Here is a 24,717-nt window from a genome sequence, read left to right on the forward strand (position 1 = left end):
CCTGTCAGTGTTTACGGCTCGCACTTCTTCACTGTCCGGGACGTTTCTCCTAATGAGCAACTAACCAACTTGACTTTATACATGTTCAGTCTACCCTTAAAATTAGCCCAAAGAATCAAAAGCCTGTCAATGGCTCAAATCAAAACGAAACTATGACTCAATAACAGTGCTAAAAGCCAGCAATAACAATTGAGTTCAGCACAACGCAGCCTTTCTTTAACCCTCTGGGGTTCTTCATTTATGGGTCACACTCAGGACCTTCGGGTCAAAAACCTGACCCGGAGGGCGGGATTAAGATAAAAAAAAGATTTGAGTAAAATCAATGAAATAAATTTTTGTTCAATAATATTTTTTCTTTTCTTTTTTGGTGTTTTGAGATAATTTTATGATTTATAATTAATATTTATGTATAATTATGACCCATTTGTATATATATATATATATATACTGTATAAGCTGTATTTAATTTTAGAGTCAAGCCTAGGCCTCATGAAAGCAATTTTTTAATGAGATCGGTGCCATCCGGTGGACACATTGAGCATTTTTATCACGCAATGGCACAAATTTTTACGACTATAGTGGATCTTGTGTTTTTATAAAAATTCATCAGAATGGTCCGAAACTTGGTGACTTTATTGGTACTTGGTATATGAACAGCCAGGATGCAGAAAAAAAGGACTCAACAGTGAAGGGGTGAATCTAAAACATCAAGAGTGCAAAACAGACAAAAAAACTCACACACACTTATACACACAAAAACACAACATTAACGCGTGCCATTCCAAAAGCTAATTGTGTTTTTTTTGTGTGTGTGTGAGGTTTTTTTGTCTGTTTTGCACTCTTGATATCTTAGAGATTCACCCCTTCACTGTTGAGTCCTTTTTTTCTACATCCTGGCTGATTTGTAGATTGTATGCACAAAAAAACTAATTTCCCATTCATTTCCTATGGGGGTCATTTTTTTGGGGTGTTCATATACCAAGTTTCAGACCATTTCGATGAAGCTACGATTTTTTACATTTTTTATTTAAAAAGATTCAGGTCAGAAATGACCGAAGAGCCCCAGAGGGTTAAACAGCCGTGGTTATAATTCAAGACAGTAAAATTATAAATAAATAAGTACAAAATAGAAATGAATCCTCCTACTAGTACGTAATACAGCAAAACTGAGTATTCACAAAAACACGTACTTGCGGCTCGCGCTTCTTGCACTAAATAAATAACCATCCTGATTGTTACTGTTGCTTTGAGTATCAGTGAATACAGCAGAACTGTGCATTGATGCAAATTACATTGGACTAGTTTATTGCAAAATGGCTGAGAAAAGGAAAGTTAGATCTGAATAAAAACCTGATATGATCCTCTGTTTTATGAAAGCATGGTTGTTGAGTTTATGCTTTGAATAATGTGACATTTTACATATGTTTTTTTTTCTTCTTTTTTTTACATGTTCTTAGGAGGAGCTTGACCGTAAGGAGAAGATGACTGCAGGGTTGAATCAGACAGTACAGGAACTACAGGAACTACTTCAGTCTGTCAACAGACAGCTCACCAAGGGACATGAAAGGGTAGGGTCTCTTTTATTATCATTTTTATTACATATATAAATGACTAACCATGAACCGTTGGGTTTCATTAATGAACACTTGAACACAAACGCTCAATGGACTTACAGGTACACTATGTAACTTTTGGCCCTCTAGCAGTTAATCAAAATTGCATGCATTTTGCAGAAGAACATTGTTTTGGTTGAGCTTCGGCTCTGCATCAACTGTGCGGAAATATTTTTTTTCTCATAACTAGAAAGAGAGAGAGATTATCCTACTGCTCATTAAATATTCAGGCTTAAGAGATATGACCAGTTTGGATGGAAAGAATCTCAAGCTGACCAGCTGAAGACGTTTCTGTAGCTTTACCCATTAATAGATACTTCACTGAAAATAAATTCTAGCACAGCGCTACAACAACCATAATGAAATGACCCGTCACAATGGATAATACTTTACCATCAACTCTGTTAGAGAGCGACATATGGCAATTTGTCAGCTCCATAAAATACCTTACTCACCGGTTGAGTCGCTTTTACTATATTTCAAATCCCTCGGTTTTCGCCTTTCATCTCCGAAAAGCAAAGCCAACGTTGATTCTTGTTTTATTACGAGCTCTGTCGCATGGCCAGAAGACTCTCCTCTGTTCGGCGTTTGTTTAAAATGGGTGATTCTCCAGAGGCTCGAGATTTATCATGCGTCATGTCAAACTTTCTCGCTCGTTGTGACACCAACCCACATCCGTACACTCGTCAAAATAGATCAAATATAAACATTTATAATAGGCTAACCTTAGGCTATGTTCAGACTGCAGGCAAATGTGGCTCAAATCTGATTTTTTTTTCTCTCGCTCATATGTGACTCGGGTCTGGGTTTTTTTCATAACAGTGTGAACTGTACAAACCACATGGAATCTGTTCTTTTCAATTCAGATTAGTTCACTGTAGTTAAAGGTGGGGTAAGTGTTATTTCAAAACTGCTTTCTAAAAGTGTCTCCCAAAACAAACTTGTAGCCAATCAGCAGTAAGGGGCGTGTCTACGAATGATGGCGAGAAGAGCGCTGCACGTCATTATTCAAAATACACGACACAGTACTGACATTAGCCGAGCGATGACAGAAAGGGAGAGATGGCAGACAAAAAAAAACGATGATAAAGACCCATTCATTTCCACATCCTATAACGTTAAACCACTGTCTGTTTCAAACATCAGCTCCCCAAGTGTGTCCGAAAAGTAAGATAATAAACTCCTAATATATGTTTGTTTCCTTTGGTTCCTCTTTTCGTGATTGATATAACCCTCTAATCTTGTCATAATTGTAATATGTTCGTTAGTTGGACTGTCGTGTTCGTGCTGTGGAGTTGTTCATGGGAACGGTTCGTTTTTTTGGGATTGATATAACCCTCTAATCTTGTCATAATTGTAATATGTTCGTTAGTTGGACTGTCGTGTTCGTGCTGTGGAGTTGTTCATGGGAACGGTTCGTTTTTTTGGGATCGATATAACCCTCTAATCTTGTCATAATTGTAATATGTTCATTAGTTGGCCTGTCGTGTTCGTGCTGTCGAGTTGTTCATGGGAACGGTTCGTTTTTTTGGGATCGATATAACCCTCTAATCTTGTCATAATTGTAATATGTTCGTTAGTTGGACTGTCGTGTTCGTGCTGTCGAGTTGTTCATGGGAACGGTTTGTGTTTTTGGGATCGATATAACCCTCTAATCTTGTCATATTTGTAATATGTTCATTAGTTGGCCTGTCGTGTTCGTGCTGTCGAGTTGTTCATGGGAACGGTTTGTGTTTTTGGGATCGATATAACCCTCTAATCTTGTCATAATTGTAATATGTTCGTTAGTTGGACTGTCGTGTTCGTGCTGTCGAGTTGTTCATGGGAACGGTTCGTTTTTTTGGGATCGATATAACCCTCTAATCTTGTCATAATTGTAATATGTTCATTAGTTGGCCTGTCGTGTTCGTGCTGTCGAGTTGTTCATGGGAACGGTTCGTTTTTTTGGGATCGATATAACCCTCTAATCTTGTCATAATTGTAATATGTTCGTTAGTTGGACTGTCGTGTTCGTGCTGTCGAGTTGTTTCTGGGAACGGTTTGTTTTTTTGGGATCGATATAACCCTCTAATCTTGTCATATTTGTAATATGTTCATTAGTTGGCCTGTCGTGTTCGTGCTGTCGAGTTGTTCATGGGAACGGTTCGTTTTTTCGTGATTGATATAACCCTCTAATCTTGTCATATTTGTAATATGTTCATTAGTTGGCCTGTTGTTTCTGGGAACGGTTTGTTTTTTTGGGATCGATATAACCCTCTAATCTTGTCATAATTGTAATATGTTCATTAGTTGGCCTGTCGTGTTCGTGCTATCGAGTTGTTTATGGGAACGGTTTGTGTTTTTGGGATCGATATAACCCTCTAATCTTGTCATAATTGTAATATGTTCGTTAGTTGGACTGTCGTGTTCGTGCTATCGAGTTGTTTATGGGAACGGTTTGTGTTTTTGGGATCGATATAACCCTCTAATCTTGTCATAATTGTAATATGTTCGTTAGTTGGACTGTCGTGTTCGTGCTATCGAGTTGTTTATGGGAACGGTGTGTGTTTTTGGGATCGATATAACCCTCTAATCTTGTCATAATTGTAATATGTTCGTTAGTTGGACTGTCGTGCTATCGAGTTGTTCATGAGAACGGTGTTGTGTATTTGGGATGTAAGGGATGACCCTTTCAGTGAACATTTTGACCTGGATTACCATAGTAACACACATTGCTTTCACTTATTGATGGCATCGTACCCTCGGCCGGCTGGCACAGCAGATTCCGCTATAGTCGTTGCCTGCGTTGCGTGCGTATGTGTGGGGCGGAGCTATCAAAATAGGGGTGATACCCTTTTGGGGTGGGGGCGTGTTTGTTTTGGTGATTTGAAATATCAAAATCGGTTACCAGAGAGCACTTACACAACCTTTTAAATAGCATATTAAAAAAATGACTACACACCACCATTACACATTTTAAAACATTTTACACTTGGCTTTTTCTGGCATATTACATAATATAAAACTTATAAAACTAAACATTTAGGATCTGATTACTGTAAATTCATTGAGCATTCTGTTTCTCCCATTTATGGTAAAAGAGTGTCTTATTCTCTTTTTGTTTCAGGATGACGAGGATAAATTATACTCTAATTATAAACTGTAATGAAATGGAGGAAGGCTTCAGTGTGTGTGTGCTCTCATAAAGCCACATAACATCAAACCAGAGCAACCCACCGTCAGATTCCAGCCCTGTTTACTACATCTGATCTACTACGTGATCTCCAGTTAAAGCAACCCACGATCCCTACACACTCCAACCTGGGGTCCCGTTCTCCCAGAAGGGTGCTGACAGACCCTGATGACGTGCACTCAGTGAACCGGATCCTTTCTCGTGCTGTGTCCGCTCCTCCACCATGGCATTCCTCATTTTCAGTAGACTTAAAGAGTAAAAGCGTCTGATAGACGAGGCAGCGTTTCGTTGATGTTTCATTTGCCCCTTTTCCAGTCCGAATACTTTGAATACTACTTTTTGTTAGCTCTCTTTGACCAGAGAGGTTTTTATCCTTTCGTATAAAGAGCATTGAGGATATTTGTGTTGTTTTAAATATAAAATAACTGTTAGGATCTACTGACTCTCACTGTGTTTTCAGCTCTTGTTTTGAAACCCTAAACTCAGAGGCACATGCAAGAGATCCGTTTAAACCAATAAATGCTTTTCCTGACTAATGCTGAATTTAGTATTTGTTTTCCTGGGGGCCTGTTGTGATGAGGAACATATGGTATCATTGGTAAAAGACGGGTTAAGTCAATTGCAAGCAATTCTTTAAGTGCTGCTCAGACAGACGCATCCTCCTCATCTGTTATCACACTCTACTGTTGCTAATTTCATTAACACTGATATTTCCTTTTTTGTAAAACAGGTGACCAGTAATAAAAGGGATGCTTGATTTAAAAAAAAAAATGCACTGTGATTTTGTATTGTGACGACAAAGAGTCTTATAAGTCTTGGAAAGCTACAGTTTTAGGAGGACAACAACAAAGATTTTAAAATTGTTTAGTTTAAAAGGGACCTATAATGAAAATCTGACCTTTTCCGTGTTTTAGTGCTATAATCAGGTCCCGGTGTATCTTGAATGTAGTAGTCAAAATTGCTTTGAAGATGTCTACAATGTTTATTATGACTAGTCCTAATCACATTTTAGATATTTTAATTTCAATAACGAATAGTCAAATAGATATCTGGAATTGGTATTTTGACTAAGTTATGAATAGTACATCCAGGGGTATTTAATGCTAAAACGGCTTGCCACATCGAAATCTGAGCCGCTGAAGACGAGGTGGATTAATTTTGTTTTCGAAGAAAATTCTCCCTCAACTCTACCGAAATTCGTTTATGTCTGCTCGGATCATTTTACACCGGACTGCTTTGTGAATGAGGGTCAGTCTATTTTTTTACGGTCTATGGGGTCAGTATAAAGCAGGTTTTGCACAAGTTGCTCCTGAAGGATGTAGCAGTGCCAACTGTTCGTGATCCAGCTACATCTCCAGAAGAAGTAAGTATCACGCGTTTGTTTTCCAAATTACATTTGAATTTGTCAAACTCATAAGTACATGTGAGACTTATAAAGTTTGTGACAGCATGCGATGGCACTGTGACAATGGGAACTAACTATTGTTGTATAGTTTGTTGTAGTGGGGTCTGTTTTAGGAGAAACACACCTGAGTGTAAACACGTGAGATGTGTGTAGGGGCTCACAAGTTCATTAAAGAAGAGTCGAGTTAGTATCAGATGTTTTCTTAATTCGTAAATGCTCATTTATTATGCACAGTACAATCAGATAGCTGACTTTTAAAGGAACACGCCCACTTTTTGGGACTTTATCTTATTCACCGTATCCCCCAGAGTTAGATAAGTCCATAATCATACATACCATTCTCATATCCGTGCGTGCCATAACTCTGTCTGACGCAGCACAAAGACTGGAGGTAAACGGCTCCATCTAAATAACAAAATAACGCCAACATTTTCCTATTTACTTAAATATAATTCCCAGAATGTGTATGGTTAGAAGATGATGGCTGTCTCATGTGACCTTGCTATTTGTACACGCTGTGGCTATACACATAACAACATGTAAATAGGAAAATCTTATTTTGTTACTTATTGAGCAGTAGGCTAGCTGGAGCCATTTACTTCCAGTCTTTGTGCTAAGCTAGGCTAGCGGTGGGTGCGCCAGACAGAGTTGTGGCACTCACGGAGATGAGAATGGTATGGACTTATCTAACGCCCGTTTCACACATACTCCGTCTGCAGTGCGTATGCGGTGCTTGTTGCGGTGCATATGCGGTGCAGGAGCAGCACGCGCTGTTGTGCTTTCATATATGCTGCGTTTGCAGCGCGCAACTGATCCGCGGTTGTATACCACAAACACAGCATTTATTCATTTTTTTATTTTTATTTCAAATCCAAAAGTTGTTACTGAACATGGCTTGTCAGAATTGCAATTCTCTTTGTTTACACTTTCATAGATGTCACGTTTTAACGTAGTAGCCTATATTTAAACAACGTTTTATTCAATTCATTACTTTATATTTATATAGCCTATATTTTAGATTTAGCTCACACAAGTGGCAAAACATTTAAATGTAACTTATAGCCTATAAACATTTTAAATTAGAAACTTACAATAGGCTATATACAAAAACAGCCGACTCTCGTCTTTTCTTTCGTTTTTAAATCCTTTTAAAAAGCAGGTCATAAAGACCTTTGTTTTTCCACCTCCAGGAACGTACGTGCTCTCCATTATTTAAATTTTTTTTTACCTAAATGCCAGGTAAGGTGTCGTTTCCTTGCTTTACCCGAGAAAAAAAAGCCATGTGTTGACTTTGAAACAGAGTATATTTTAAATTATATGCATATGTGGTAAAATTACTAGATTTTCGCGTCAGTACATGTTTATTTTAAAGCGAACAATGTGCTGTCGCTTTAATTCCGCAGTGCAGCACAGCAAAAAATAGACTCGGTACGGAAACGATCGCCGGACTGCTGCAGACGCACCGCACCTGGAACGGACTGACGGACAGCATCCGCGTGCAGTGTGAAAGCTGTAATTCGTTAACATGGGTACGGAAAAAAATACGCACCGCATACGCACTGCAAACGGAGTATGTGTGAAACGGGCGTAACTCTGGGGGATAAGCTAAAGTCCCAAAAAGTCGGTGTGTTCCTTTAACATGCTATAAAAATTATCTGCGGGGTGTTTTGAGCTAAAACTTCACAGAAACACTTTGGGGACATCAGATAATTATTTTACGTCTTGTAAAAGGGGGCATAATAGGTCCCCTTTAAGTTTTGCCTATTAATCCAATTCAAGATATCTACAATTGAAATTTGACTAGTAATAAATTATTTTCAGATATCTACAAATGTATTCTAGATATCTTTAATTGATGAATCAAAGATATCGTAAATGTTATTGATTAGTCAAACACCAGTTAGTTAATTATCATTTTTACTAGTAATAATTCAGTTAGAGGTATCTCTAATTTAATTATCACTAGTAAAATTGTAATTTGTGATATCTCTAATTAGAATTATGCCAGTACAAAATCAATTATGCATATCTTTAATTACAATTTCTACTAGTCAAAACTATTTTCCAATGGAAGATTATGAGTAGTCCTAATCACTTTGCAGATATTTTAATTCCAATTACGACTAGTCAAAATTGCCAAATAGATATCTGGTATAGGAATTTTGACTAGTCAAACTCAAAACTAAATTATTACTAGTATAGCCAGGGGTATTTAATGCTAAAACGGCTTGCCATAACGGTGCATCTACCAACCCAGAAAACGTGAATAAGGACAATCCAGTAACTTTGTAAGCCTTTCTCTGCAAACATGTGAAAAAATTAGCCGCTCAGATTTCTCTCCCCTTCTGACATAGCAAGGGGATCTTATTATAATATTACCGCCCATTAATCTGCATGTTTCCACCCACAGCCCTGTCATTCTGTTTCCGCAAGCGACATTGGTGTAAGTAAGGTTACCATGGCAAAAGTTTGAGCAAGGCATGCTAACTGTTCTGTCGTTGACTGCACAGACGAGCACAGAACACTATTTAGAGTCCCAGCTTCAGAGGAGACAAGAAAGCAGTGGATTTATTTTATTTTTAAGGGAAATCCCCCAAAAACGGTAAGCAAAAACCTGCTTGTGTGCGGTAGTCACTTCAAGCCGGAGAGCTTTCGCAACCTAGGACAGTACAAAGCAGGATTTGCTTCAAAGTTGTTCCTGAACGAGGGAGTGATACCAACCGAACGAGGCAAAGCAGCAGTTGAAGAAAATGTTTTTTTTTTTTTTTTTTTAAGTAATGCTATGTGTTTCTAAGGTTTCTGTCAGCTCCACTTTCCGTGTGCTTCTCTATTACTTTATGCTTACACAAACAGAAGTTGTTTTTGACTTGCCCACAAAACAGCTTAGACTACTAATGTGGTGTAAGAATTGTAGATCAGTTGCTGATTGCTAGCTTTTTAGATACCCTTATACACTCCCCTAAAGGATTATTAGGAACACCTGTTCAATTTCTCATTAATGCAATTATCTAATCAACCAATCACATGGCAGTTGCTTCAATGCATTTAGGGGTGTGGTCCTGGTCAAGACAATCTCCTGAACTCCAAACTGAATGTCAGAATGGGAAAGAAAGGAGATTTAAGCAATTTTGAGCGTGGCATGGTTGTTGGTGCCAGACGGGCCGGTCTGAGTATTTCACAATCTGCTCAGTTACTGGGATTTTCACGCACAACCATTTCTAGGGTTTACAAAGAATGGTGTGAAAAGGGAAAAACATCCAGTATGCGGCAGTCCTGTGGGCGAAAATGCCTTGTTGATGCTAGAGGTCAGAGGAGAATGGGCCGACTGATTCAAGCTGATAGAAGAGCAACTTTGACTGAAATAACCACTCGTTACAACCGAGGTATGCAGCAAAGCATTTATGAAACCACAACACACACAACCTTGAGGCAGATGGGCTACAACAGCAGAAGACCCTACCGGGTACCACTCATCTCCACTACAAATAGGAAAAAGAGGCTACAATTTGCACAAGCTCACCAAAATTGGACAGTTGAAGACTGGAAAAATGTTGCCTGGTCTGATGAGTCTCGATTTCTGTTGAGACATTCAGATGGTAGAGTCAGAATTTGGCGTAAACAGAATGAGAACATGGATCCATCATGCCTTGTTTACCACTGTGCAGGCTGGTCGTGGTGGTGTAATGGTGTGGGGGATGTTTTCTTGGCACACTTTAGGCCCCTTAGTTTCAATAGGGCATCGTTTAAATGCCACGGCCTACCTGAGCATTGTTTCTGACCATGTCCATCCCTTTATGACCATCATGTACCCATCCTCTGATGGCTACTTCCAGCAGGATAATGCACCATGTCACAAAGCTCGAATCATTTCAAATTGGTTTCTTGAACATGACAATGAGTTCACTGTACTAAAATGACCCCCACAGTCACCAGATCTCAACCCAATAGAGCATCTTTGGGATGTGGTGGAACGGGAGCTTCGTGTCCTGGATGTGCATCCCACAAATCTCCATCAACTGCAAGATGCTATCCTATCAATATGGGCCAACATTTCTAAAGAATGCTTTCAGCACCTTGTTGAATCAATGCCACGTAGAATTAAGGCAGTTCTGAAGGCGAAATATAACAGAAAACAGGATAACAGAAAATGGGCAAAGAGGCGGGATGTGGCTGGAGCTGAGGTGACTAACCTTAACCGACAGCAGACAAACGGCTATCCACCTGTCACTCAAAGTGGCCACACCCTTAATTATGCAGAACTTTAAGGCTTTATATAATGTAAACAAATGAGTTATACAAAAAATTCACCCCCCTCACAGTTGTTGTGAAGGGCAAAATTAGCCGTACAGACCGAAACCACAATTTGTACCAGGCTGTAAACATGTTTTATTCTGCTGTAAAGTTGGCCATTTTAACATGGGGCTCAATGAGATACTCTAGCGGCCAGTCGATAAATTGCAGTTCAAGTCACTTCCAATTGGCTTCAAGAGAAACTGGTGGAGGTTGCCGCTTGGTATTGTTGCTTTGCCAATGTCTTTTCCTGTAGGTCATGAGATGTGTGATGATCACCTCTGAGTGCAAGACGAGTATTAGCAACACCTGACCACACTGACCATGTAAAGCTAGAACATAGTACAATAGATTATCTGTTCAAACTCTGAGATGTTTAACTCTGTAATAAATACTTATAATTAGGTATGCACTGTGCAGTGTGACAAAACATGCATTGATTATTTTTTCCATTGGGGTTTAGGCAAGCACATATGTGCAGTTTGCTGATGTGGCCTGCCAGACGGATCAACCAACTACCCCTTCACATGGCGCATGGCTCTCTATGAAGACTCTCACACCTCCCTTCAGGAGCAGAGGTTTGCAGTTAGTTTATATGTATGTGATGGCTGTTGTCATTCTTTATGGTTCAGTTGTAATAAGTTGAAATGGCTTCCGATTTCTTTTAATTTGCGGTTATGGAAATTATCAAAGGCATACAGACAGACACTGTGTCCTGCACCGATGTTGGCGTTGGCACCTCAGCTGTCAGAGCTTCAGGACCATTACTTGCATCACGCAAGAGACCCCGCTTGGAACTGGAGGAGGAAGAGGATGACCTTTCAGAAGGTGGCTCATCTATGATCGTTGAAGAGCCACATGATGTCACATATGATCCTCTACACTCCATCACTTTGACCAAATCCACAGATGTGACGTGAGTTACATATGTCATAAATAGATTTGTAGTGGGGGGGGGGGGGGTACTAAAGTCGTTAAAAAGGTACTAAAGACGTCGTTACAAAGTCCATCTCACTACAGTGGTTCTACAATAACTCTATGAATCGGCGAGAATAGTTTTTGTGCGCAAAAAAACCCTAAATAACGACTTATATAGTGATGACGATTTCAAAACACGGCCTCATGAAGCTTCATGAGATGGACTTTGTAACGACGTCTTTAGTACCTTTTAAGGGTCTTGAGAGTGAACCGTGCATTGTGCCAATGGATGCCTTTCAGAGCCATCAGATTTCAACTAAAATATCTTCATTTCTTTTCCGAAGACGAACGGAGGTCTTACGGGTGTCGAACGACATGAGGGTAAGTAATTAATGACAGAATTTTCATTTTTGGGTGAACTAACCCTTTAATTATTGAAAAACAAACAAACTTTAAATTACTCATTCACCTTTTCACACTTTCAAATCTACCAGGGCATTAGCCTACATCATGCACACAACACTCAAATAAGGTCAGCACAGATTTGCCAGAACTTGCTACAGAAGTCTGGGTGGGCATCTTCACTAATAATTTTAACAAGTTCTTCCTCGGCCTACATACCATGGTCAACCATCGACCACGACTGCAACATCACAAACATGCTGGTTCACCTGACGAAGCACGCCATATAAAGTGGGAGGAGTTGGATCTGGATCCAACCACGCCCCCTGGATCTTGTATTCTGCTGTGAGGACCTTCTCAAGTATTGAGCAATTGCAAAAAGTATACAGTCAGTTTCTTTTCTTCTTCTTTTTTGGAGATTATGTGGATGAACTGATGGACCTCATCTTTGAGAAGGTGTTTGAGGACCCTGTTGCATATGAGGCCGAGGTGCAGAAGTTCCACATCCCTCACGATCTCTCTGCCCAATTTGAACAAGATAGAAGGGATAGCCAGCTATGTGTCACGGTTCAGTCAAGGGCTGGTCTGAATCCTACATACACTCCCTGAGCGTGGGGGAACTCCTGTCATATATGTAGCACTACGCATAAGGGAATTGCCACTCGGATTGTCCGGCCCAGGAAGCCCCAAAGCTTCTGTAACGGCTGAGCACAGAGAAGAGAGAATCAGGACTGCTGGTTTGTTCAACTCTATCCTTGTTTAAAATTGCAATATTTGCTAAACAAGTCTTTCGGACAAATAACTTTATTTTTTTAATAGATGGTTTTGTGTCCTTTCAGTGTTTCATATACATGCTAACGTTCATAAACGTGTAAGAAGATAAGTGAAACATAAAAGATCAAACTAAGTGATGTTGAATTTTCTTTCTTACTCCTATTTGTATTGAATAAACAACTGGCAATTTATTGACAGGAAAAAAAGTTACAGCTGTATTCCCTGTAGATGTAAAGGCCCATAGACCGCTCTGAAGATGTTGGAGAATACATTCAAACATACCGGCCAATGGTGGTCCACCATACATGCTGGAGGATTCTCAATTTGTTCTAGTCTTCTTATAACCTAGACATGCAAAACGAGTAACATGGAGTATAGAAAAGATTATGACTACATAATTTAATTCACCAAGAAGTCAAAGTACCTGTGGTATCTCCATGCAGCACACATTGTAGCAACTCATAATAACTGCACAAGTATGCAGTTATGTTTAAAATGTAATGATTTTCTCAAAATGAAATAAAATATTGAGCTCATAATGTAAGAACAATTTGTATGTTATGAGAAAATTATTACATTATAAACTCGCCAAAAACCATGTCATATTATCATTATTGTAATAGCTTTTAAAACAAAACAAAAAATAGTATTAGTAAAAAATAAAATAAAAATCTAAAGCCAGTCTTAAACTACCAGCAAAATGCAACGTTTAAACATTCATTGTATATATATTTTTTTGTTGTTGTTGAGAAAATGAACATGTAATGACTCGTACACTACAGCAGGGGGCAGTAATCTATGCAACAAATGCCTCACTAGTAATCCATCACTTGGACGGGATTTTATACAAAGTTAAATAATAGATGGGAAGAACACAGTTTCACAATACATCTGATTACAAGATTATTTATCATGAGGAACATTTGTTCATTCTCTATGAAAGACGTAAGCAGCTATAGTGGTTAAATCAGGCTTAATTACAACAGAAAAATGCAGTTATTTATTTTAATGATCAATTATTTATAATCAGCAATTATTTAGTCACCCTCAAATATTTCACACACCACGTAGAGTCATGAGTTTTCTTCCCATGATGGAACACAAAATGAGTCATTTGGTAGAATGTCCGAGCTGCTCTCTTATGAAAGAGGCTGGCGACCGAATCACGAGGGTGATGAGATGGGGCGTTTTCTTTTTTTCACTCGTGTGCTTAATGTTCACACAATGCTCCAAATTCAAAGTACATCACACATTTTCACTTACCTTTGTTTTTCTTCAAACCCTCATGGCTATAATGATTTAGACTTTAATGAAGGGTGAAGAGCAAGTTAAAGGAGATAACAACAAGACTTTTGTGTGGCTCTGAGGTCAGCAGACGTGCTAGCGTAGTCTCAGCACATTCCAGCCATTCCCTCCTTGTGTCACACTGCTATCAGCTGATCCCAGACCTGCCTCTGTCCATGACATTATAACTATGGTCATTTAACTATCATTTAATGCCTATACACTGCCATGTATGGCAAGCCGTTTTGGCTTTTATTGCCTTTCCCAGGATATGAATTCTTGATATCAACGATTAAATTTCACTAGTTAAAATGCTAATTCTTGATATCAGGAATTAGATTTCTACTAGTAGCTAACAATGGCTATTTTTGATATCAGGAATTACATTTCCACTAGCAAAAATGTTTAAAAAAAATATTATATAGTAAAATATATAGTTAAAATTCTTGATATCAACAATGACGTATAAAGAATTCAATTTCAACAAGTAAAAACAACAATTGTTGATATCTGTAATTGTATTTTCACTAGTTCAGTGTCACAGGCTGCCATTCAAATTCAATTGTGGATATAAAGAATTGATTTTTTTACTAATTGAAATTCCAGTTTCACATATCAGAAATACAATTCAAATATATATATATATATATATATATATATATATATATATATATATATATATATATATATATATATATATATATATATATAAATAATATACTGCAAATATATAGTAAGGATTGTATGGAAATATATTCAGATTTCATCAGATAATCATCAGAGGCGGCCATTTTGGAAGTGGTGTAAAATATCCCATGAACACAGAGCGTGACATTACTCCTGTGACCTGAAGCAATAACTTACATGAGTCAAAGTCCTCAAAGATCTTTATGAAGCTCTCACAGTCTAGACAAACACATGTTGAGTAATAACACCATCATTTACAGACTTTGCTGCTGTAGAAACAGTCATTGTGAGTTAGAACTGACTTTGTAGTTAGTCATACAGATCATTTTGAACTTACATAATTGTAACTGGTAACAATATGTTATAGGGATCTTAGTCTTAGGGCACTAAAAACACAGCATAACAACGCCCTGACAACCATCCGCAAAATAACCTAGCATTGCAACATCATCTTCAGCTCAGCATGAGTTCTGTTTATTTATCCTCTGTTCATATGAACTGAAAAGAAAATTATGATTCAGGCCAGATCTTCACTCTAAGTTGCACAATCATGATCATGCGTCATGCCTACTAATTTCTCCTTCGTACATGCAGTTATATATGTGTAGTCATAGTACAAAGATTTAAACCAGACACATGCCGTTCAGGAGCAGCAGCTCTTTGCATCTGTTATCCATCAAGATGGAATGAGCGACCAAGCCTTTGATCCTTCGTCCAGGCACGTGTGTGGAGGGGTTGACTGTAATTCACAAAAAAACCCTGCCTATACGCAACACACATGTGGTCATAGGACGCTGTCAGCAAGTGGGAGCAATTGAGAAATATTTCAGTCATTGACATCGCGTTGTTATTCATCAACATACCAAACATTTCTTGTTTTTGTTTTCTCCGAAGTGCCGTTAATGTAAGAACAGTGGAAGCACATTTTTGGACATGCCCGCCGTGCAACTAACAGATTAAAAACAGATTAGTGTTGCAGTTATTAATAATTACAAGAACTGAAATGTTCAAAATAGATGTTTAATTAATATAGTCTCAAAATGAATCTGATGTGTTTAAAAAAAGATCCTTTGTAGGGAGTATTGATAACTGGTTTATAAGTTTGTTTAATAGTGGGAGGTACTATGGAAAGTTCTTTGGATGATTAAGATTTTAATATATACACTACCGGTCAACTCATGCTGTTTCTAATGGTGCTAAATAAACATTTGACCTGGGGCCTGCCCTCAACCATGAACCAGGCACGTTTGAGCTTCCTCAAGAACCAATGAGGTTCATTCTCGTGTTATGCAGCACGTTTGAGCTTCCTCAAGAACCAATGAGGTTCATTCTCGTGTTACACAGCACGTTTGAGCTTCAGCGAGAACCAATGAGGTTCATTCTCGTGTTATGCAGAACGTTTGAGCTTCAGCAAGAACCAATGAGGTTCATTCTCGTGTTACGCAGCACGTTTGAGCTTCCTCAAGAACCAATGAGGTTCATTCTCGTGTTGTGCAGAGCGTTTGAGCTTCCTCAAGAACCAATGAGGTTCATTCTCGTGTTACGCAGCACGTTTGAGCTTCCTCAAGAACCAATGAGGTTCATTCTCGTGTTGTGCAGCACGTTTGAGCTTCAGCGAGAACCAATGAGGTTCATTCTCGTGTTGTGCAGCACGTTTGAGCTTCAGCGAGAACCAATGAGGTTCATTCTCGTGTTACGCAGCATGTTTGAGCTTCCTCAAGAACCAATGAGGTTCATTCTCGTGTTATGCAGCACGTTTGAGCTTCAGCGAGAACCAATGAGGTTCATTCTCGTGTTACGCAGCACGTTTGAGCTTCAGCGAGAACCAATGAGGTTCATTCTCGTGTTATGCAGCACATTTGGGCTTCAGCGAGAACCAATGAGGTTCATTCTCGTGTTATGCAGCACATTTGAGCTTCAGCAAGAACCAATGAGGTTCATTCTCGTGTTACACATCACATTTGGGCTTCAGCGAGAACCAATGAGGTTCATTCTCGTGTTACACAGCACGTTTGGGCTTCAGCAAGAACCAATGAGGTTCATTCTCGTGTTATGCAGAACGTTTGAGCTTCCTCAAGAACCAATGAGGTTCATTCTCGTGTTATGCAGAACGTTTGAGCTTCCTCAATAACCAATGAGGTTCATTCTAGTGTTACGCAGCACATTTGGGCTTCAGCAAGAACCAATGAGGTTCATTCTCGTGTTACACAGCACGTTTGGGCTTCAGCGAGAACCAATGAGGTTCATTCTCGTGTTACGCAGCACATTTGGGCTTCAGCAAGAACCAATGAGGTTCATTCTCGTGTTACACAGCACGTTTGGGCTTCAGCAAGAACCAATGAGGTTCATTCTCGTGTTACACATCACATTTGAGCTTCATCAAGAACCAATGAGGTTCATTCTCGTGTTACACATCACATTTGGGCTTCAGCGAGAACCAATGAGGTTCATTCTCGTGTTACGCAGCACATTTGGGCTTCAGCAAGAACCAATGAGGTTCATTCTCGTGTTACGCAGCACGTTTGGGCTTCAGCAAGAACCAATGAGGTTCATTCTCGTGTTACACATCACATTTGAGCTTCATCAAGAACCAATGAGGTTCATTCTCGTGTTACACATCACATTTGAGCTTCATCAAGAACCAATGAGGTTCATTCTCGTGTTACACATCACATTTGGGCTTCAGCGAGAACCAATGAGGTTCATTCTCGTGTTACGCAGCACATTTGGGCTTCAGCAAGAACCAATGAGGTTCATTCTCGTGTTACGCAGCACGTTTGGGCTTCAGCAAGAACCAATGAGGTTCATTCTCGTGTTATGCAGCACATTTGAGCTTCAGCAAGAACCAATGAGGTTCATTCTCGTGTTATGCAGAGCGTTTGAGCTTCCTCAAGAACCAATGAGGTTCATTCTCGTGTTATGCAGAACGTTTGAGCTTCCTCAATAACCAATGAGGTTCATTCTCGTGTTATGCAGAGCGTTTGAGCTTCCTCAAGAACCAATGAGGTTCATTCTCGTGTTATGCAGAGCGTTTGAGCTTCCTCAAGAACCAATGAGGTTCATTCTCGTGTTATGCAGAACGTTTGAGCTTCAGCGAGAACCAATGAGGTTCATTCTCGTGTTATGCAGAGCGTTTGAGCTTCCTCAAGAACCAATGAGGTTCATTCTCGTGTTATGCAGAACGTTTGAGCTTCAGCGAGAACCAATGAGGTTCATTCTCGTGTTATGCAGAACGTTTGAGCTTCAGCAAGAACCAATGAGGTTCATTCTCGTTTTACGCAGCACATTTGAGCTTCCTCAAGAACCAATGAGGTTCATTCTCGTGTTACGCATCATTTTTTAGCTTCCTCAAGAACCAATGAGGTTCATTCTTGTGTTACACAGCACGTTTGAGCTTCAGCGAGAACCAATGAGGTTCATTCTTGTTTTACGCAACACATTTGAGCTTCAGCAAGAACCAATGAGGTTCATTCTCGTGTTACGCATCATTTTTTAGCTTCCTCAAGAACCAATGAGGTTCATTCTTGTGTTACACAGCACGTTTGAGCTTCAGCAAGAACCAATGAGGTTCATTCTTGTGTTACACAGCACGTTTGAGCTTCAGCAAGAACCAATGAGGTTCATTCTCGTGTTAGGCATCATGTTTGAGCTTCCTCAAGAACCAATGAGGTTCATTGTCGTGTTACGCATAATTTTTTAGCTTCAGCAAGAACCAATGAGGTTCATTCTTGTGTTACACAGCACTTTGAGCTTCAGCGAGAACCAATGAGGTTCATTCTCGTGTTACGCAGCACGTATGAGCTTCAGCAAGAACCAATGAGGTTCATTCTCGTGTTACACAGCACGTTTGGGCTTCAGCAAGAACCAATGAGGTTCATTCTCGTGTTACACAGCACGTTTGGGCTTCAGCAAGAACCAATGAGGTTCATTCTCGTGTTACACAGCACGTTTGGGCTTCAGCAAGAACCAATGAGGTTCATTCTTGCGCATCAAGCAGGTTCGGTTGAGCTTCTGTTTATGTTCGCTGATCAATGTTTATATGTGAATAAAAGCCTAATTTCAATCTGTTCATCAATCGAGTCTCTTCAGAAAATGTGGACTAAACCTCTCAATTCATATTGATTAGTTTCACAATATCTTTATGAACTTTTTGAAGCGTCAAAGTGGTAGTTGCTTATGCTTTCAATAGAGGGACATAAATCTCAGATTTCATCAAAAGTATCTTCATTTGTGTTCCGAAGATGAACGAAAGCCTTACAGGTTTGAACGACATGAGGGTGAGTAAATAATGACTGAATTTGGGTGATCCCCAAACACTACAACACCGTTATAATATTATAAAGCTTTGTTTTCTTTAAACAACATGTTTCCTTATTTCCTCCATTTTTTCCATTTATTTTTTTCTTTTTAGTTTTTGTGAAATTCACCAATATTATGATTCCAGGACAAATGACGGATATGCAGTTGTGACAAAGGTCAGTGTGTTAAGCTAATTATGACAGAAGTAATTTGGGGCCCTTTGGTCTTTTTGGTGTAGGAGGATGAGGGAGGTGAAACCCTTGCCAAAACCCCAATTGCTCTGGATGGACTGTGCTGACAGTGTGGGCTAATTACAATACTTTACAAAAGTGCGGAGGTAACACATTCAGCAGGAAAGTGTGAATGATTGAACAGCCGTCAAAGTACATGCAGAGTGCTGATCGGGACGTTTGGCCAAAAGTGGGAACCCCACTGTGATCAATAAGAAACTATTTCAGTCTTCAATTATCTAGAGAAAGTGAACTGACAACATTCATTTGAATTAGAACATACACTCTGATTTGTAAGTGGACATTTTTTTGCTGTGGGCCAAAACGATATTAAAGTCACTAAGAAATCAAAATTGACAAATCTTATTTTTATGGAATATTGCAGTATTTATCATAAATGATTTATCCATCATTATTTAAATTTTTTTTCAAATTCATGTGCCCTCATAATTTTTAATCAAAACAACGTCCCCTCTTGCAGTGACATCTTCACTGATGATGTGTTTACTGGCACGAGGGTGGGACAACCTGTCACTCACATGAGGTCGACCAATAGCAAACCACAACCATCCAATCAATTCCCGATAGACAAAATCAAGTCCCGCCCTACATTTTTTCTTGTTCGAGAAGCCGTTTCAGTCATATATACATCAAAATAGAGAAGGAAATCGCGACTTCCATGTCATGCTGACTTTAAAAAAAAGTGTTTTGCCACATTTGTTCCAATGCAAGAAAGTGTACAAGTTCGCAAAGGACATGAGAGTGAGTAAATGATAGATTTTTTCTTTTTGGGTGAACAAATCCTTTAAACAGAAAAATAAACATTTCTATGTTTCAAAATGTTTAAAATACAGGCACAATAAATCTACAATCCTAATTATCAAACTTAAACAGAATCTGAATGCGGCTGTGGAGGCATGTTGAAGAAAAGCAAACTTAGCAAATGGCTCATTCATGTGGACAGAGCTGTTAGAACAGCATGATGTCTGCGAGGGAATTAATGGCATTTAACACGCTCATGGTTTACAGCAGAGTAAGTCAACAGTTTATATTCTCAGGCCTGGTTTACATAGTTATCGCTGCCTGCTAATCATTTGTTCGTAAAAGAAAACTCCATCCAGCATACCTAAAAGAATATACAAAAATGTAGCTTAAAGATCATTGTGTATTAAGATCAAACGTAATGTAAATTTAAATGAAAGGGATAGTTTTAAAGATAGTTAGATTTTTCCCAACAATTAAAGTCAAAGGGGTCTAAAGTTGTTTGGGCCACAATGTTCTTCAAAATATCTTTTTTTTTTGTGTGTTCTGCATAGGGTGAGTAACAGATTTTTAAATTTTGGGTGAACTGTCCCTTTATAAAACAACATTCTCTGAAAAAATGTTTTTACATTGCTTTAATAAGTTAAACAATTAAACTTTTTTTTATATAAGTTAGGGCCTATACACTGATATGAAAAAATATATATTTCCATGATTTGTTATCACAACTTTTTATCTTTTGTCAAATCAACTTAGATAATTCATGCGATTCAAATAACATTATTTTTTGAGTTTCTATTTCTTAAACCAATCTCATTTGTTGTATTTACTCAAATGTTTAATTACAATGAACTCAACATTTTAAGGCAACCAGGTAACTTACTTTTTAAGTTAAACCAACAATAATTTTTACAGTGTAGGCTATATAGCTAAGATTCAACTTTTTTAAAAGTTGAATTTAAGTTGAAATGACTTAAACACCCAAGATGATTACTTAAATTTAAGGCAGCAACTTTTTTGGAGATTGATTTAAATCAGAGCGTCAAAACACATTTATTTGATCAATGATATGCAGGTTACTGTTTTTAAACTAGACTAGAAGTGTCACTTAAAAAATAAAAATAAATTTTTCAAACTGATATAATTACGAAAATGATCGAAAATATATTTATTGTTGTTGTTTTTATTATTGTTATGTACGTAGTGTGTCCAAATGGATAAGGCAAAAAAAAACTGTACCACTTTAAATATGTCTAACTTTCGGTCTTTGTTTACATAATTGAAGGTGCCGCCTCAGACCGCCGTTGTGTTGGACTGTGCCGTTAGAGGGGGAAGCGTTTTATTTTTCTTTAGATTTAACGGTGAAATATCTCAGGATCAAACTTTCCATAACAGTTTATGCAAAGTAAATCCAGTCCACAGATGTGTGTATCAGACACTGACCGACGATGTAGCTGTTTGAATATTCACGTTAATAATAATACGTTTTTTCCTATGCTTCCCCGCATAAAGTCGTTACAAGTGAATGGTACGGTCCACCCCCTACTAGTACTGTTTTTCTTTCAGCGGATGGAAGCATTAAGTTATTCGCTGTTCATTTGATGAAATGTCTCCGACTCAAGGCTTTAATTTTTAAATCTATGACGGATGTACGATTTCATTGATAATTTTACCTCTGAAAAGTACAACGCAAGATCGGGAGCGGGTAAATGGGTAATATGGCAGTTAGGAGCGTCCTTTGAAGTCTTTCCCTTTTCGTCGGTGGATTGATCGTGTAATTTAAAGTGAGGGGCGCTGTGTTGTTTGAAAAGCCTCATGTTTTCATCGGGTCAAGAGGAGCATTGTGCGCCCACCAAAGAGCCAGTAAAGTACGGCGAACTGGTGGTTTTGGGGTGAGTCCATACACGCAGCTATTTTTCCTCATGTGTGTCCAATATTGACCAGTTCACATGACTTTAGCTCAATTTATTTGATGTTTCCAAGTTGAATCCTTTCACGTGCCGTTAATACTCTCTCAACAGGGTTCTTCAGAAACTCCCAGGCATATTTTTGCGACCGTATTTAGTGCATAACCGCGTTTTTAGAGAGTACGGAAATAGTTTGTTTACACACTTGATATTGGTGTGCAGTGCGCGAGACCTCCCAGCTCTTAAAATTCACGCGCTCACGTTACTGCACAAATGAAACACGTGCACTCCAGAGAGTGCTGTCTGTAAGCTTGCGGGAGCCAGATAAATAAACTCATTTTGGCCATCATTATTTGTATGTGCGAAAGCCATCCTCTAAAGTGATTTCAGGATTTAGAAACACTATTATTGAATGTGATGTGCATTTCACTCCATCGTGGATGTTTAGGCTTTAATCCCAGACTAGCCCCAGTGTTCGGATCTTGTTGGGAATTTCTCGTGGTCTTCGTCCATCATCTGCACGGGAAGTCCTAACGAGATGAAGGGCGGTGGAGGAATTCGGAAGCAGCCCACTAAAGTTATTGGTCCCCCCTCCTTTTCTGTGACTGAGCAAAGAGCACGTCTCTGTTTTACAATACCCCCTTCTCGCTCTGCTGGGTTGTAAATCACAAATGTTCAGTGATCTAGAGCTGGGGGTTTCAAACCATTCCCGAGGCACTGAATATGGTTGATGTCTGCGTCATTAGTTCATTAGAAAATGCTCTGTGTGATGATCTGGATGTGTCACATAAGGAGGGCAAGAAAAGCTGTTTAACCTCAAGGATATCAGGTGTACTATAGAAGACTTACTGGTTATGCATAATATATGATACTCAAAAAACATTACCTTTTTGGCAACACCTTACAATAATGACTCATTTGTTAACTAACCATGAGCAATACATTTGATACAGTGTGTATGTTACTGAAAATTAACGATAAAGCCTACTGTATCATTTGATGTGCAAATTTCCTCTAAATTAAGGCCTCTAAATTATGGGCCTTTGAATAAAAATTTTTTTTCTCCCTTCCTTGAACATTAGCCCCATATTCTCACTATATCATTCTATATGAGCCCTAAATTCCTGATGCATCATATATGATGCTCAAACATATTTTAACTTTTTGGTAATGCTTTATAATAAGGTCTCATTTGTTAACTAACCATACATTTTATACAGTTTTTATGTAACTGAATTTTTTACCTATAAAGCCTACTGTATCATTTGATGTGCAATTTTATATTATTTATTTAAGCAAGTAAAACACCTTTTTTAGTATAATTTAAAAAATGACCCCCGTCTTTTTGCTTTGAAAGCTTTACTGATTTTTATAAACTTAACGCAACTTTTATATTGTTAGTAATATTTCAAGATGAACACTTAGTGGACTGAAGCAACTTCGATCCATACTCCATTGTTTTTTGTTTTGTAGAAAAATCATTTTAAAATGGGATTATTAAATATGACACAAGCTCTGTTATCATTGCATCACATTATGTTTTGTCCTCACAATACAAACGGCAGAGTTTTGATCATAAAACTAAGCATTTAAATATAATCTAATCTTGCTAAGACACATTATTGGGAGATGACAACTGATATTTATATGCATTTTATGTAAGTAAATATATCTAATAGCTTTTACAAGCTATCAGAATTTCATCTTACCTTTTGGCCATACAAATATCAGCAACTACACAAATTGCATGTTTTTGCTCCGTTTGGACCTTTGAATAAAAATGAGACTATATGCATATGCTCCATATTCTCACTATATCATTCTATATGAGCCCTAAAAGCCTGAAGTATCATATATGATACTCAAACATTTTTTAACTTTTTGGTAAGGCTTTCCAATAAGATCTCATTTGTTAACTAACCATGAGCAATACATTTGTTACAGTATTTATTAATCTTTGTTAATGTTAGATAATAAAAACACAACTGGTCATTGTTTGTTCATCTTAGTTCACAAAGTAATGTTAACAAATACAACTTTTTATCTTAATGTATTAGTAAATATTGAAAATGAGAAGTATTGTTCATTATCTATACAGTTAAATGTTAACTAATGAAACCATTGTAATGTTTGTTTTTCATATTTCATGTTAGACTTTATATAGGATTATTATAGCAATCAGACATAATACACTAAGGACCCGTGTGTTTATGAATCCTGAGGTCCATATGTTTTTGGTGGAGCGGTTTGTTTAAAAGCACAGAAACCTTCAGTCTCTAATTTGTAGTCCAACCTGTCTGCGTTCCCTCAGGAATTTCCTATGGGTTTTTAAGAATAGTGTTTTTTGATTTGAGTAGAATTTCAAAGTCAAATATGACCCAGACATGACCGCTTTTATGAGCATAATATGCCCTTCAAGTGGAGTCGGAAATATCATAATTGTGAGTTCTGAGTACATGAATGACCAGGTGAAGTCGTGAGTGGCAGGTTGATTTGGAACATTACAGAAACTCTGATCTGTAATATAGATAATATATCACTAATCTCTATATAGAGATCAGTGAGTGGATGGCAAGTTTGTAGTGAATAATAATTTTGGAAGTTAATCACTCGACTTTCACGGATTGCTTTATGTAACATTTGACTTTTTTATATGATTTGAAATTATATAAATTAATAATGTTCTTAATTATGAAATCAGATGTAGTTTTTTTGTTTCGTTGTACTGTATAATTCTTTTGTCTTAAGGATGCTTCCATTTTATGTTTCCCACATGAATGCATGATATCGTATTACAAATGCTTCCTGGGTGCACTTGAAGGCAACATCATTTCAGAATCTTATAAAAGATAACACATCTTATGACATAAATCACATGTAAATGTAAAAGCTAAGCAGTAGAAGTTTGTGGTTTAGTGTTTTTTGTCTTTTATATGTAAAGTGAACAATCTTGAGTACAAAATGAATCAGATGG

General features: G+C 38.1%; 2 protein-coding genes across 11 annotated transcripts in view; both read left to right on the plus strand.

The window, feature by feature from the left end:
* The window catches only part of ktn1 (kinectin 1), a 64,969-nt gene extending 59,423 nt beyond the window's left edge, over window positions 1-5,546 (plus strand). For 8 of the 10 annotated variants that reach the window (XM_079832415.1, XM_079832418.1, XM_079832419.1 and 5 more), the window contains 2 exons: window positions 1,458-1,568; window positions 4,720-5,546. In XM_079832415.1, the coding sequence (XP_079688541.1) occupies window positions 1,458-1,568; window positions 4,720-4,758 (150 nt within the window). In that variant the 3' untranslated portion in view covers window positions 4,759-5,546. The remainder of the gene's footprint in view (window positions 1-1,457; window positions 1,569-4,719) is intronic. The other 2 variants (XM_079832422.1, XM_079832416.1) reach the window with 1 other exon arrangement.
* A 15,837-nt stretch (window positions 5,547-21,383) lies between these two features.
* Window positions 21,384-24,717, plus strand: part of peli2 (pellino E3 ubiquitin protein ligase family member 2) — a 34,799-nt gene continuing 31,465 nt past the window's right edge. Inside the window, exon 1 of the mRNA XM_079833425.1 lies at window positions 21,384-21,728. Coding sequence (XP_079689551.1) covers window positions 21,652-21,728 — 77 coding nt within the window. The 5' untranslated portion in view covers window positions 21,384-21,651. The remainder of the gene's footprint in view (window positions 21,729-24,717) is intronic.

The sequence above is a fragment of the Gobio gobio genome (genome assembly GCF_949357685.1).
Source record: "Gobio gobio genome assembly, chromosome: 13".
In the NCBI taxonomy this organism is placed as follows: Eukaryota; Metazoa; Chordata; class Actinopteri; order Cypriniformes; family Gobionidae; genus Gobio; species Gobio gobio.